At 43.9% G+C, this 15,573-nt stretch overlaps 2 protein-coding genes across 3 annotated transcripts in view; one reads left to right on the top strand and one right to left on the bottom strand.

Moving 5' to 3' along the window:
• The first annotated feature begins 363 nt into the window (after positions 1–363).
• On the top strand, positions 364–1,270 carry FAM181A (family with sequence similarity 181, member A). The gene is given in 2 exon segments (XM_008942890.1): positions 364–621; positions 623–1,270. Coding segments are annotated over 2 exon segments (870 nt in total). The 5' UTR covers positions 364–399.
• Positions 1,271–7,554: 6,284 nt separating this feature from the next.
• Positions 7,555–15,573, bottom strand: part of ASB2 (ankyrin repeat and SOCS box containing 2) — a 23,252-nt gene continuing 15,233 nt past the window's right edge. For both annotated transcript variants that reach the window (XM_008942888.1, XM_008942889.1), the window contains 3 exons: positions 12,491–13,052; positions 8,556–8,709; positions 7,555–7,691 (listed from right to left, as the gene is read on the bottom strand). In XM_008942888.1, the coding sequence (XP_008941136.1) occupies positions 7,555–7,691; positions 8,556–8,709; positions 12,491–13,052 (853 nt within the window). The remainder of the gene's footprint in view (positions 7,692–8,555; positions 8,710–12,490; positions 13,053–15,573) is intronic.

The following is a 15,573-nucleotide window of genomic DNA, read 5'->3' as shown; positions in this document are numbered from 1 at the left end:
CGGGTGAGTGTCCGCGCTTGCTTACAGGGAGGCGGGAGCGGCCGCCACGGCTTCTTTCCCTCCAAGCGCTACCTAACGAGATTAGGCACCAGGCTGGCCAGTGTTCACGAGCCAGTCCCTGCGCCGGTGTGCGCTGGGGCAGCGGTGTGGGGCGGTGGGCTGCGGGTACGCAATGGCTCTCCAGGACCTTGCCGGCACGGGGGCAAGCTGAGGGACAACTTGTTTGTGTGGCTGGGAAGTCTGATGTGTTCCTCACCCTCCCTCCCTTTGATTGGTGCTGTTTGAATCGAGTCTTCCTGCTCTTAAGTCTGCCTGTCGTGTTTTGCAGGTTTGCCAACCTTTGTCTGAAGGTGGATTATAAACTTTTCATGGGAAAATCTGCACCAGGCATTCAGTGAGATGGCATCGGACAGTGAGGTAAAAACTCTACTGAACTTTGTCAACCTGGCTTCCAGCGACATCAAGGCAGCTCTGGACAAATCGGCTCCTTGTCGCCGGTCAGTTGACCACAGAAAATACTTGCAGAAGCAGCTCAAGCGTTTTTCTCAGAAGTACTCACGGATCCCACGGTGCCACCCCAGCAAAGTCCCTGAGTGCGGCTGGCGCAGGGGGGCCGAGTTTGCGGGGCCACGGCCCCCAGCCTGAGGCACCTGACCCCAGCCCTCATGGTGGGGCTACCAGTGAGAAGGTGCTGCAGACAGCCGAGGTGGAGGAGAGCCCCACTGGGGAACGGGTATTGCAGGAGCAAAACCTTGAGGCCACCAGGCCAGATCAGCTGCCCATGAGGAAGCGACAGCTCCCTGCCTCCTTCTGGGAAGAGCCACGGCCAGCCCAGAGCCTGCTGGCCAGGGCCTTTTCCACCGGCCCCGAGGGGCTCCCAGCCCCCAGGGACCCTCCTCCTTATGAGGGGAAGAAAACCAAACGGAGCCTGGATGCTGCCAGCCCTGAGAGCCCCCCCGAGCCTGCCTCACGTGCTGGGGAGAAGGACCCCGCTGAGGTCCTCTCGGGCCGGGTGGGCACCTGGACCTGCTGCCCCTTCCCCTGCCCTGGGCCAGGGGTGTACCAGCCCCCAGGCGCGCTGCCCCCGTCGCCCTTCCCGGAGCTGGGCCTGTGGAGGAAGGGTGCAGCCACGCTGCCGGCCGAGGTGCCTCACTTCTGCAAGGAGGCCAGTGGCACGGGGCAGAAACTCTACAGGCCCGTGGTTTTGAAACCCATCCCCACCAAGCCCGCCATCCCTCCGCCAATCTTCAATGTTTTCGGCTATCTTTAGCCAGGCGGGTGTTGGGGTCATACTGAACACAACAGCTCCTGAGAGTGAATTGAAACACCAGGTCGGGCACCAGGCATGAGCTGCTGGTAGCGTGGAGAGGCGCAGGGAAGGAGGCCAGCCATTGCACCCTCTTCCCTTTCCCTCATGAGCGGGCTAGAGTGGATTTGTAACTGTTGGGAAGCTGCTCAAGCTCTGCTCTCCTCAGTACACGAGTGTAAAACGGGAATAAACCTCACAAAGCTGGTGGCACTGCGCGTGAGGCAAACCAGGGCTCTTTCATCGACGGGCATTGTCTGAGCCACGGCGAGCGGGGCTGTCAGCCATTCATAGCCGTACTTGTAACACCTAGGAGACCTCCTCCATGTGGGAACATCTTTCCGGGGTTGCCCTGCGGCAACAGCAGCAAAATGAAATGAATTAAACCCATTCAAAGAGTTTTTGTACTTTAAAGTAATTCCAGAGAAGTCAAGATATTCAGGTCATTTCCTTTTGCATACAAGAGACTGGAAGGACAGTATTTAATGTAGAAACCACACTTGAATTGATTTAAGCTCTTCTTGTATGTAAACACTGAGAGAATTAAAAGAAAAAAATAAGAAAGAAGGTAATTCTGCAAATGCAGCCTGTTTATCTTTGCCACACTGGGTAGATGCAGGTTTGATTTGCAGCTGCTGTGTAGATATGACGGCTGAAATCTCTGTCTACTCAGAATAATTTAAAACAAAAGTAGTTCTTCCAGGGCTGGGAAATTAGTTAGTGTTAAGCTGGTGCAATTGGATGCAGGATGAATTTTCACATTAGGAATTGTTCTGCATCAACAGAAAAATGAGAAATTGCATTAGTTAAATACAAACTCATAAAATGAGATAGAGGAAAAAAATGCATAGAATAGCCTGCCATGATTTCTGGCTCACAGACATCTTTTACCTCGCCTGATTTTAAGATGCTAATGGAAGACCTGGCTTCAAATTATTTGCCTGGTATTTTCCCAATTGTTTTTAAAAAGGGACATTAGAAAAGGTAAAAGGGCATTTTTAAAGTTATATTTCTCATAGTCATGGAGAAAGTGATTCTAAGGCACAGAACATGAGATCCAAAAGGTTTAGTATTGCAAGCCAATGTATGCATTCAGTTACACTGGAGTAAGTCACTGAGGTCAAAGAAATGTATTGGGCCAGGGAGAAAGGGCCAAAGAATGGACACCTGTGATCGCCCAGAGCCTGAACCCGCTCTTGCTGAAGCCAAGGGGAAGTTTTGCCAGGATTCAATAAAAAGTGGCCTCAGTCAGCTAGGTCTCCGGCTAGCCCTATGGATCTTGGTGTCTCTGTAAGGAGAAAACCAGGCAACAGTTCTTCCAATCACACTGCAGTCATGAAAAAATTAGTATCTTAAGCAGCAGTAGAATATAATTTTGGACCTTCTAATGGGGCTTGGTGTTATATAACCAGGTTGCAACTTTCGTTAGGATATGAACTGCTCTTAGGCTAAAAGTAGCTCAGTCTTTCCCCAAACATCACAATATGTCCTACCAATGTGTCTGCAATGCGTTAGTCCAGCAGGACAAAAGTATAAATGGAAATGGCTTTTGTTGCTTTCTCCCTGTTGCCAGCCCTTAATATATGTATAAAGCCCTATATAGACTACTCCTACGGGAGTGAGAGCAGGAAATGGCCTTGGTAGCACATGCCTGCAATTACATGCAAACCAGTAAAGTACTGATCTAAGGGTTAAATATAGTAGGTTAGATGAGAATATACTTAGATGTCTTTTCCTTCTAGTCTTTTTAGAAAAAAAACTCCATGAGGAGATTCTATCCCTCTCCAGGAAGAGACTTAACAGAAACCAGAGGCAGTACCCCCATTTAAGTTATTGGGAGAAGAAGTAATTGGGAAGAATTAATGACTCTTAATTTGCAGAACTGAAGGCAAGGAATTTATTATGGGGAAATAGGGGCACTTTCTCAGATCAATAGCTCTGTGGCACTGTTGTAATCCAGATGAAGCCAGATGCTGAACTCTGGCTCAGCGCTGTCAGTGCAGAGCAGCCTCCTTGGTGTTGGTCTGGATTTCCATCTGGGTGACCAGAGCAGGCCATGGAACAAAAAGCATGGGTATTCTAGTGATTGCTGTTTACAAGTGTTCCTGCCTGGGTTCAAAGGAAAATTTGAAAGTGCACCCAAATATGGATTTCTATCAAAGTTAAAATACTTGGCAAAGTGGATAGCCTCTCTAGAAATGCTATTTCTGAAAAAAATCAATAGAAAGAAGAGAGTTAAAATCAAGTTTCTACCGTTTGGATATTAAATTATTTTCTTTTTCTCCTTTTAAACTCTTTCTTATTTGAATACATGTTGCTGTACATTTTCCACGTGGTAGAATAGAATGTTTTTAAGTTATGGTGAACGATTGAACCAGATTGTTCTAAATTACCTCTGACATACAGATATTTATGCACTTAACCTCAGATTTAAACTGATGTTACTTATAGAAAGCTCTAAAAGCCTTTGTGACGTGGAAATTCCCTCCGCAGCCCAGGGCAGGCAGTAGCCTTTGCTGGGGCTCTGAACTGGAGCAGCAGTGAAGTAAAACACAAATGAACAGAAGAGAATTGTTAAGTATATTAAAAACCACTGAATAGGGATGTGTGAGACTTTCCAAAAAGTTTGCCAAGAATAGCAACTCTATCTCCTCTCTAGCAATATTTACTGTTCTCTCATTCCTGAGGTTAACATAAAAATTACTAATTGTTCAACCTTGGATCGATTCAGGCTTTTTCTGATTGCTTTTGTATTTGGTTGCTCAATGTTGCTATTCAAGACAGCTGATAGCCCTTCAGAATCTACTTGTTTATTCATACATTGTTTGAAAGATGGAAACATAACATTTGAGAGCTGCTATTTACTACAAATACTACAATGCAAATTTAAACTTTTAAAACCACAATAGCTTTTATAAATAATGGGAAGGGAGAGGTAAGTGAAAAAGCTTCCATACAAAATGAAATAAAAAAATCAAAAAAGTGCACAAGAACATCAAGTGAATTGCACATGTTGCAGTAAAAAAAAAAAAAAGTACAGTAATCTGGTCATGAAATATTCCTAGAACATTTCACATAAAGTCATAATCTCTGAAGGACTCTATTTACCACACAGTAAAAACAAGTCATTTTACCTTGCAGGAGAACTATTGACCTGCTTACAAAGTCTGGTTTGTTTGGATTTTGGGGTATGTCTTTTTACAACAACTTCTCGATAGATGCATTAAAGGCAGATTGAATTTGTGCAGATTCATTATTGTGCGCGAAATACTGTGTCAACAACTGGAATGGAGAGGTAGTGGGCTCCATTTCAGTGCAAATAAATGTAAACTGAGTGCGTGAAGATTTGCTGTAAAGATCAAGCAGAAAGGACTCAATAACACAGCAGTTACAAAATTCCCCTTGTGATAGACTCTTCTCAATTTCTGTGCACAGTGTGCCCTTATCCTTCCTGCAGCTGTGGTATGTTCCATTAGACCAGTGCTCTCCAGCTCTGTGACTCTCCTGCTCAGGAGAGACAGTTGAGAGCAAGAAGGACATGGGTCTCCCAGTAAAGATGAAGCTCTATTGGTTGAAAGAACAAATACGGACTTTCCATATTTGCTCCACTCAAACCAGGTTCAGCTTCTCCAGGGACATAAAAAAACATTGCAACTTGTAAGACTTTTGCAGCTGTAATAATGCTGGCTCAGGGGAAATTCCCAGTTTGGGATAGCTTATGAAATCCCACCCCTCTGGTCGTACATGCCATTGGCGATCACGAATTCTTCTATCAGCCAGTGGTCTCCAGGGCTGTCATTGCATGACAAACAAGCACTTAAGTAAATGGTCTCCACCAAGCTGTGCCTATATCCATCACCCTCTATGACTCTGCTCTGTTACACTCATTTAATTTCAAGGAATTTTCTTTTGATTTGTATCAATATGAATAAGACCCAGACCTTCACTGCTCAGCGTCATAAAGTGAGAGATGCACAAACTCCACAGGTGATTTTCTACTTCTCAGGCTATTGCTTACTAATCCAGGACCTTCATTGTAGAACTGGTCTAAAGGTTTCCTGTTCCCCATCCCTTTCCCTCCACCAAGTATTTTTCCAGCCTGAAGCCATTCCTTGTTCACGCTGCAGGAGACAAGGGGGTAGGTCCTAAACTGGTAGTAACGGAAGTCACTGGACAAAATTTCAGCAGTGAAGGAATCTCACCTGACTTTCCAAAGCTTTGTAAGAAGGTCACTCTTCAGTGTGAATTGAAACTCTGCTGTTTTTTCAGCTTTGCATGCATTTGGGAAGGGCTATGCACAGAGTGCCTGCAGCTGTAGCCAGTTCCTCTGCTCACATTCTGTCGCACAAGTGCTGAACACATTTCACACAAAACCTTCACAGGATCTGAACTTGAGTGCCCAGACTTTTATGTGTGCAACACACTTTTAATTCTGTGTTACAGTATTTAACTCCATGCAAAAAAACCCCACCCTTGGTGCAATGCATTTTCCTTACTTACATATCTATCTATCACATATTCCATGGTGGTATGCAGGCCAACAAAGAAAACCAGATCTGTCAGGTCTCTGGTGGGGAATCCAAACAAACCAAGGTTCACAGCTCCTTTGTCGCATCAGGTAAGAATGAGCGCACTTCTAGAATAAGATTGGCAAAGACGTAGTTCCAGATTTAGGCCCTTCCATCCTTACTTCGGTGCCTAGTCAGGAATGAGGCACTCATCAAACAAGTGGTTCAGCAAGTCACACCTGTCAGCTGAGCTGTAGTCACTGCCAATAACCATTCCTGGGGTCCTGGGCCTCCCCAGCTGTGAGGGAATGCGACTTGTTAAAAACTTCAATAAAAGAATTTCACGGACAATTATAGCAGTTCAGATGATAGATGGTAACTTGTTAAGCTGCCATAAATCAGTTGTGGATCTGAGCTGTAAATAGGTGACCTAATTTTCAAAGAAGCTGAGATAATAACTTTCATCAGTGTCACAGGGAGCTAATAGATACTTGACACTTCCAAAGTCAGGAAATTCAGGACTAAATCCTAAGACTTTTATTCTGCCTCAGTAACATCTGACACCAAATGTGGTCCTGTTGGTTTAAGTGGAACTACACCTAGTGCAAGCACCTTAGCATTTTTTAGGCATCTGAATAAGGATTTGGAAGCCTAATTCTGGGTATTTGTTTTCATAAATCTCAAAGTCTGACTTTCATAATTTTGAAAGAATCTCTCTTTTCTTCCAGTGATGGTATTGTTACAGCCACAGAAGAACAAGGACGTAAGAGAGGTTGGGTGAAAAGATCTTCTACAGGAGGAACAGATAAAGTTGTTTTAGCAGTGTTACCTCTCCCTATATACCTTGCCTCTCTCCTTCACATTATTTTCTGTTCCTGCTCCTCTAGGGCTTTGTTCTAATCTGACACCAGCTTCATGACAGAGTAAAGCTACTGTTTACAGTGCAGCTACTTCTAATTTACACACACACACAAAAAAAAAAAAAAAAGCTCAGAGTTGCTTTCAAATCCCCAGCCTAGGAAATTCTCTCAAGCAGAATTTCACCTGCTTCTTTTTGAAAATGTAATACAAAACAAACTGTATTTGCTATGTGCAAATACAATTTTTACACCCTTAAATAAACCTTTCCTTGACTTTTAAAGGAATCATCATTTCTGGATTTTAAAAAGTTCTGAGCTTTGAATGTTCAGAAATCAAGTATTCAATAAGAAAGGTCCAAAAAAATGAAAGTAAAAGTGTTAGCAAGATGATGCCAAAAGATCAGAGAATTAGCAACCAGCACACTTAGCAGAAGTCCAAACAATAGAATAGAAACTAAAATCAAAATCTCAGTCAGTGAAGGAAATATGAGTGCTTTCCCAAATATGTTGACTCAACAATTTCTGAATTGTGCTCTCAGCAAGGATGCTAAACTCCACCACAACCCTGGGATTCCTCACTGGTGCTTGCTTCAGCACTACTAATTTTTCAGTGTTGGTTCTTTGTAGACAAAGCTCTCTGTGGTGAAATCATACATGTTTTCTCTTGGAAAACCTAATAAAGGTCCTATGTTTAGCTCTGAGTCTCCTCCATTTTCTCCTCATTCATGCTTCAGAAGCATACTTCTCTCCCATCAGTCATTGGAGGGTGCTTGACCAGGCTGGCAGCAGTTCCTCCCCACGGTGCAGGGCGTGTGCCCTCGCCACGCTGATGACGCTGGGTGCCATGCTGGGAAGCCGCTGCGTGTCCCTGTGCCTGGGCTCACTGTGTGTAATCGTGCTGCAAGTACCGAATCAGTCTGTCTGGGAGAGGCAAGGTGTGAAGAAGTTTAATGCGGTGTCTTCCAACCAGGCTTCGCACCTTGATGCGACAAAGATGGGAAAGAGGTCGTGGGGGCTCTGAAAGACAGGCAGGTCAGAAACATGAGCAGAACAGGTTTAAACGTGAGGGAGACAGCTTGGCTTGGCTAGGTCATAGAATCAGAATCATAGAATCATAGCAGACCAGGTGAGAAGGGACCTCAAGGATCAACTGGTCCAAACTTTCTTGGCAAAAGCACTGTCTATGACAATGGCAAGAAGTGAAAGGGAGAAGGAGGAATGAAAAGAAGGGGGCTTTTCTGAAATGGAGGGATGACGAGTCTAGCACTGGTGGCGCTCATTATTCTGAGGCATGATATAGGGAAGGAAGTGGAGTAGAGGACGGGATGCTGCATCCCATCTCAGCGTTAGCGTGGGCTTTCTTGGAGGATTTAAACAAGCCGCTGAACAGGACTCAGCCTTCTCACTGAGAATAAATGTAATATGTACCAAATTTAGCTTGGTGCCAGAAAATTAATTCTGATAATGTCTGTGAAAGACTTTGGATCCTGAGGGAAAGAATACCTAGAATATTAGTAAAAATTAGCAAAATATTAGTAAAAGTTTTAAAGGCCACTGGTGCCTGCTGGGCTGCTGTGGAGCGGGTCACCCCTGCCTGCCTGCCCTGATCTGACTGCCACCAGGTGCAGCCACAGGGGCCTTCCTGCACTGGCACTGCTCCTTCCCAGTGGGTCAGACCCACAGCTGGTGTAGATTTAACTTCACACAGTTAGTGACACCCCAGCAGTTTCCAGTGCCTGATATCTCATCCAAAATGTAATTCGGTCTCAGTAGGAAAATCCTATCTAGTTTAAGGGCATAATAAGAAGTGGAGATCGTGACTGAGGTTTTGAATCCAATAACAGAACTATTTGTGCCAGATTCTCACCTGGGTTACCATACCTGCTTTTTCTTTAATGACAGCCCAGTCCTCATAGCTGTCAATATGCTCCTTGAGCCGGGAACAGAGCTGCACGTTACCCACATAATCCAGAAGAACATCGATGATTGGCCCAGCCCAGCGACTTATCTCTGGCGTAGACACCATTTCACAAAACTTCAAATAAAAACAGATTGACTACAGTCAGTGGGACATGAATGTGTTTCTGGAGACTGCAGTGACCACAATGACAGCAACTGCCCTGATGTGTGAAGGCAGTTACCAGTTTCCCTTCAGAAAACTTCAACAAAGCCTCTTTTTTTTTTTTTTTTTCGCAACTGAGGGCAGAATCCTGACTTCACAACTGCAGGAAGATGCAACCCCCAGTTAAGTACTGGCTCAGGAGCATGGAAAGGGTGCTGAGTTGTTTACAGGCTCTAAAAGCCCTACTTCCACGGAAATGGAAGGGCATAGGAACTTTGACCCAAACCAGTGAGGGAGCTTCTGAAAGGTCCATGCAGCCCAGGGGACTGTGACCCCGCATGCTGGGTTCCTTTTCCTTCTTGAGAAGGGCTCTGTGGGACAACTATGCACAAAGAAGGCTTAGGGAAAGCGGGAGATTTGGCAGAGCACAGCACCTCCTGCTTCTTGTGAACCCACTAGTATCTGCAGCTTCTGGGGACTAAACACCTTAGTAGAAAAAGATCTGGGGATGCCTGCATAGGTGAATCCCAGGCAGTTTTGCTCACTCATGGGAGAACTATCCTGAGCCCAATACAGAGGCGTCTTCCTTACTCAGTGCTGGATCAGGCAATTTTCTGTTGCCCCCAACGCAAGCTGCAGAGTACTCAGAGCCATTGTATGGAGGGCTGCTTGTGGAGATACGGAAGAACAGACTTAAGGACCTGACTTTTCTAAAAAGTAGTGACTTCTCTTCCCACTTTAAATGCATATATTGTATCAGACAGCTTCATCTATCTCTGTTAGGGTGTTGCTTATGAAGAAAGTATCTGTGGATTTACCTGTGTGTGAGCAGTCAAAAAGTGTAACATGAATTAAATCATGCTGTGTGGATAATAACTACGGCACATGGCAAAACTCAGTTGAGTGATGGTGCCATAAGCACCATACACCAGCTTATTCACTGAGACTGTCTGCAAGAACCCTCCAAGCTCATCCCAAACAGGAAAGAAAATGCACCGGCTTAAACTTCTCTCAGTTTAAGCTCCTGTAACTAGATCAAATTTGATTATACATGCATGATCCCTAACTCAAAATGCATTAACCTCTTTTGTGGATAGTCTTACTCAGAAATAAAATTATATTTGCTCACCTAGGAAAGAATAAAATGCAGAAAATTATAAAGCCATTTCATTCAAGGTGAGAGCATTCACAGAGGTGTTTACTAGTCTTCTGACTTTTTTTTTTTTTTACTGAGCATCACCGTATAGTGTTTCTCAGGTAAATTAGATACAGTAATATCAGGAGAATCCCAGCGGCCAGCTTCCTACCTGGACTACTTATAATTTAGTATATCTGGCTGTCATTCTGCAGCATATGTGGATTGCCCTGCAGTTATCCATAGGAGGTGCAAACTGGATATCTGCAGTATCACCTCCACGCAGTAACTCCACTTTGACTGAGTTTAACTGAGAATATGTATAGGGTAATAAAACAATGGATATTACCACACTCCTCTTTTTGTCCCCACCAGAGACCTTCCCTGCCTTTTGCTCAATTCCTTATTAACAAGCTCAGTCTACAAAAACGTTTTCTGACATAAAGTTGTCCCAAAACACATTGCAGGAAGAGAAGCACAGCAAAACGAAGCAAAATAATGCAAACCTGCAACTACAGGCAATGGGATTGACTCGGGGACAAAGTGGCTGTGAGCCTGCAGTCTCGGTAGGCCCCTGAATGCCCTCTGGTGGCAGGAGGATTCTTCACTCCCCACGTTCACAGTTTTGACACTGCAGTTCTGGAAGTGTGTAACGAGACACCGACCAGTTTTCTGCGTTCACTTTCTCCAGGACACATTAATTTCGTAGCAACTGTAATGATTTATAGTTACGCATTTTTAAAATCCACTTCCAGTAGCTCATAGTCTTTACTGTATATGGACTAATCATTCAGATTTATTATCCTTATATAATCTTATACAAGAAAATAAAAAATGCACATCTTTTGTGTGGAGAAGGCTGTAGTTTCATAAGATATTATTTTTCAGAATAAAACCATATCAGAACCATATCATGAAGCTACACTGCACAAGTCTTATTAGTCGATTTCCAAGCAGTAGGAAGCAAATTTAAGATAATATTGGAGGGAAGGGATCATTTTTTCTCTGTATGCGTTTGTCCCTCACCAGTCTCTTTTTAGGCACGGATACACCATCATACAGCTTTTGCTACCTCTGTCTCATGTTATCTGACCTTTGAGGTGATGACTGTTTGTGAGTGACCTAAAATTTTGTTAGGCACTAAAAATAGTTTTAGATGAGATCCAGAGAGGTAAATAATATGCTTAAATAAGTAAAAGCAGAAATGGTTTTGAGTGGCTGGGATACCATAGAGAGCTACAGGCAAACCATCTCTCCTTTCTTTAAAATTGCAGCCCTCTGTTCACTCTATATGATACCATATCATGGTTCAAGAACTAGACATAATATATTTCATTACTTTTTCTTTGACAAAAATGTGGTATCTTGCAGCAATTTTGCTGTGACAAATACTCTCAAGGAGAAGTCAGGTCTGTTTGGAATAAGAGAATATTTTGATAGATTCTTTCAATCCTCTTTATAAGATTCCTTTTTTGTTTGTCTCACAGACATGTTACGGAGAGTCTTTTTGAGACCCTTCTGGAGAGTAAAGTCTTTTGGAATACGGGACTGGTTAAAAAACATCAAGTTTTCCTAGAACCTTTTTATGTTTTATTTTATTTTTCAGCCACCAAGGAGTATTTATGGGTCACCATCTCTTCGGGCTAAAGGATGTTTACTGAATCCCTCAAAGCTACACTTTAACTAGATAGCAGCTGATTTAGTTCTTCACTGATTGTTTGCAAAATAGAAAGAATGGTGTGCTGAGATTTCTTTGTTTTGTTGCATGTTAAAGAGCAGCAAACTTTGATTGAAGGCTCAGATTTTGTTTGAGGGATACTGGAAGGAGGCGACATAAAGAGATCAGAAAAAAAACAGTGTAATCTGAGATTCTGTAAGGTCCTTTTAAGGGACTAAGAATCCAAATCCAGCAAAAATGGAATCTGAGGCTAGCTGTTCTTTGGAAAGTACTGCAAAGATACATGAGTAAAATGTGTATATCTGAAATCTGTGACTTTGAAAATAAGACATCATGGATCCAAACCTCCTAATCTATTTTGAAAACTTCAAATAATATAACGCACAGTCCTATAGCTAATGTAACAATTTATTCTTTCTCTCCAGGGCTGCTTATCCAGTAGACTCAGAAATTGCACCCACTTACATTCACTGGTTTACCCTCATAAAGTGAAGCAAGAGACAACTTTAATTTAACCAGGAGCCTAAATTCTGTATCAGACAAAACTTGGGCAAATAAAACAAGCAGGTTTCTACTGCCCATATGCTACTGCCCATATGACACTGCCTGTCAAGAAAACATGCTTCACTCCTGGCACCTTAGGTCGAGGCAAAAAATATTGTAGATCTGACAGCAAGACTGTCAGGATGGCTACAATTAACTGCAAATTCAAGCTAGGGCCAAAGTGGCTGTTGCCTACTATCATTCTGTCATTCAGCATGGATTTGGAATGTTCATAGACTCTTATTGAGCCTTTTTTTTTTTTTTTTTTGTAAACAAAGTAGGAATAAAGGGATCTACTCTCACAGGAAAGCTGGGAGAAAAAAAAACATTAAAGTTGTTAAGATACATGAGTAGGAGATATCCTCGGAAGTTCTGTAGGTAGACTAGGCAGTGCTTACCTGTACTATGGTTGGCTCCTTGGACAGCTGAGGATCGTGAAATCTGTCCCGTCTGTAATTTAACGCAGGGTGTGGGCCATTTCCATACTGACACTCAAAACAGGAACCTGCGTCACAGCCCAGATCCAGCAGATACTTCAGCACGGAAAGGTACTTCATCGAAAACATAATGGTAGCTGGAAATGTGGTTGGATGGCTTGATATATAGGCATCAATGTTTGCTCCATGGTCGAGGAGCAGTTTCATGGTCTTCAGGCAGCCATGGCGGATGGAAATGAGTAGTGGGTTAATGAGGTCAACATTGGGGTTGGCTCCGGCTTGCAGCAGGAGCTCCGTGGCATAGATGTTGTTGTTAAAAACAGCAAAATAGAGAGGCGTAGTGCGCCTGTCCTCATAAAGACAGGACCGTTCATCAGAGAGGACGGTGTTGACATCATAGCCAGCATCAATCAGCTCTTCCAAGATGTCATCATTGTTGCGTTCGGCTGCTAAGTGCAGGGGGCTGATGCCACTACGCTTCACACGGGTGCGGCTGGTCACAGGGATCAGCATGGAGACAATCCTGCCGGGTGGAGTCAGTGAATGGCAGTGAGCACTAGGGGTTCTAGAGGATCTACAGCCATTGAGCAAATGGTAGCTCTATGGTCATATCCATAAGAGAGAGCCTGCTAACTTGGCCACAGGATCAACTCTCTCTAAAAGAAACTAGGGTGTGAACTTGAAACCTGTCAACAACTCCCTGTACTCCTACCTTGCCAAAAATGTGAGTTGTGTGGCCCCCTTCATGAAGAAACAAGTTTTTCTTCAAATTAACACCCGGTTTCTATGAGGTAATGGCAGCTACAGGGGTGGTTATGACGGAAGAGACAATGTGCTGGCACTCGTCTACCCTGTTGTAACTTCTCTGGTCTGCCACAGCCCAAATGGCAGAAACTCAGCCGGGATCTACCAGATGTTCTGCATCTTCATCATCACACTATGGGTAGGACTGGAGGAACAGGCTTATGGCCTCTGGCCTGAGGTGCCAGCACGGAAGCTGTATCTCCCCATCTTCATCAGGATTACTTTATTGCTCAGCAGAGGATGGCACCAACACAAGACATTGGTAGACTTGTGGGTCACAGCCACAGTAAGAGGCTTAAGACCAGAAAGGGGGTGAAATGAATTCTCCCTTTGCTAAACCAAGCTAGGATAAACTGCATATTTAGTCCTCAGGCCTCCCTGCCCAATTTTATAATTCGATCATTACCCTGGATTGATCCTCATCCTGGAGGCCCTTACCATGGGGCTTTTGGCTGTGGCAAATCCGTGGGGCTACCAACATCCATCCCAGATCATGGGGAGCAAAAAAGACAATTAGGAAATGGGAGAAAAAGAAATAAAAATATTTTCCAGGCTGGTTTCCATGCTTTTGCCCAGGAAAAAAAAATGTACATCCAAGTCCTAAGCGCCAGTAGTCAGGGATTGCTATTGGAAAGGGAGATGTGGCTTTAAACATAGCGACATAAATCAAGCTACTTTCATTATGTAATGCAGAATTGAAATATATGATGTACAGGAGCCCCACAGCTGCAAATCCATGATCATTTTTGTGTCTACATAGGTGTCATTGGAGCTGCATGATTAGCCCCATGGGTTAAATCCTCATTTCCTGCTCATAAAGTTGGGTGGTTTAACCAAGGCACTAAGGCACAACATGCAAAGCTCTGTTTCCTACCATGCAACGTCTCCTTTAAAATGCTGCATATCTTCAGCTTGACTCAATGGCTGGTCCCAACACTGGGCCCTCAAGCGTATTTTTATATCATGAACCAAGCCAAATATAGGCACTAGTCTCAGGAAAACCTTTGTCTGTGATGCACTGAATGATCCTGTGAAAGACTGAACCTTCCACGGAGCTGAAGGGTTGAAGATGCATAACACTTTACAGGATTATGTTCCTGTTTACATAATGGACTGCTGATGTCTCCAAGTTACTTCTACATCTCATTTTTAAACAAAAAGGTTTTTTTAGCTATGTAAATATCTTGGGAAATTAAGCACAGATCTTTTATTTTTTTTCTCTCCAAGCAGCCTAACTAATTTTCCAGCACTGTGACACTTACCAGGGAGCAGGAGGTTTGGGTGCTGGTGAGCTGGCAACTTCCCACCATTAGCAAATGTTCTGTAAGAGCCATAATAACGAAAAGGGCACAGAGCACTGTGAGGACACCATGCCAAGTGCCAGCATTAGTCATCCCATGATCAACTGTTTTGAAGATTTAAGGGTCTGTTTTGTTCTTTCCCTCCAGCATACGCGCTTCAGCCAGCTCTTCACATCTGAGTTAAAGAGGCACTGCGTCATTTCTATCTGCAAGGGGGACCTGAACCTCAACACAGGCGTGCCACACCGAGTCTCTGCATCTAAATGCTGCAATGTCCCAGACCTCAGTACACCCCCTGTAGCCCAGATTTATTTTGGGAAGAAAAGTGAGAAGTATCAAATTTGTATCAGAGTTTAATTTTGTAGCCAGAACCTGTCTCTATTCCTTATCCCCCAAAGTGGGTTTGTTCATCAATACGGTGCCTCCACCTCTGCAGTCTTTCCTGTCTGTGTGGAGGGAGAAGGCAGCTCAAGTGAAGGCAGCCAAGGCCAGACATGCCAGGCCACATCCCACCTCTGTCACGGAGCTAAGCTTCATGTACGGTTTCAAAGTAGTGCCTTTATCCCTGACACCTGCTCCTGTGATTTCTATTTGTTAGAAGTTGTATGGGGGAGAAGGCAAAGTATCCTTTGTATGAGTGTGCCAAGAGTTTAATAACTTTTATTTACTTAACAAATCTCCCCACACTTCATCAAGTCTTCCCTTCTCAGCATCTCAGTTCTGAGGGGGGAGGAGTTAAATGATCGCTTGCAATTGTCCTCCAGCTGATGAGATGACTCTTATGAATTTCAGGTCAGTATAGACAAGGCGTCATTTAAAATAAACAAACACCAAGCAACAAGAGTTGACAGTTGAGCCTTGGGACCACATTCCTGGCTTTTTGATGGTAGGGAGCCTTCGTACTCTGGCAAAAAGTTGAAGTGTGGGATTCCTGCAGAA

This window comes from Merops nubicus, unplaced genomic scaffold, assembly GCF_000691845.1.
Source record: "Merops nubicus isolate BGI_N331 unplaced genomic scaffold, ASM69184v1 scaffold26326, whole genome shotgun sequence".
NCBI lineage: Eukaryota > Metazoa > Chordata > Aves > Coraciiformes > Meropidae > Merops > Merops nubicus.
Note: the sequence above shows the minus strand (reverse complement) of the source record. Positions and strands in the feature narration are given on the sequence as shown.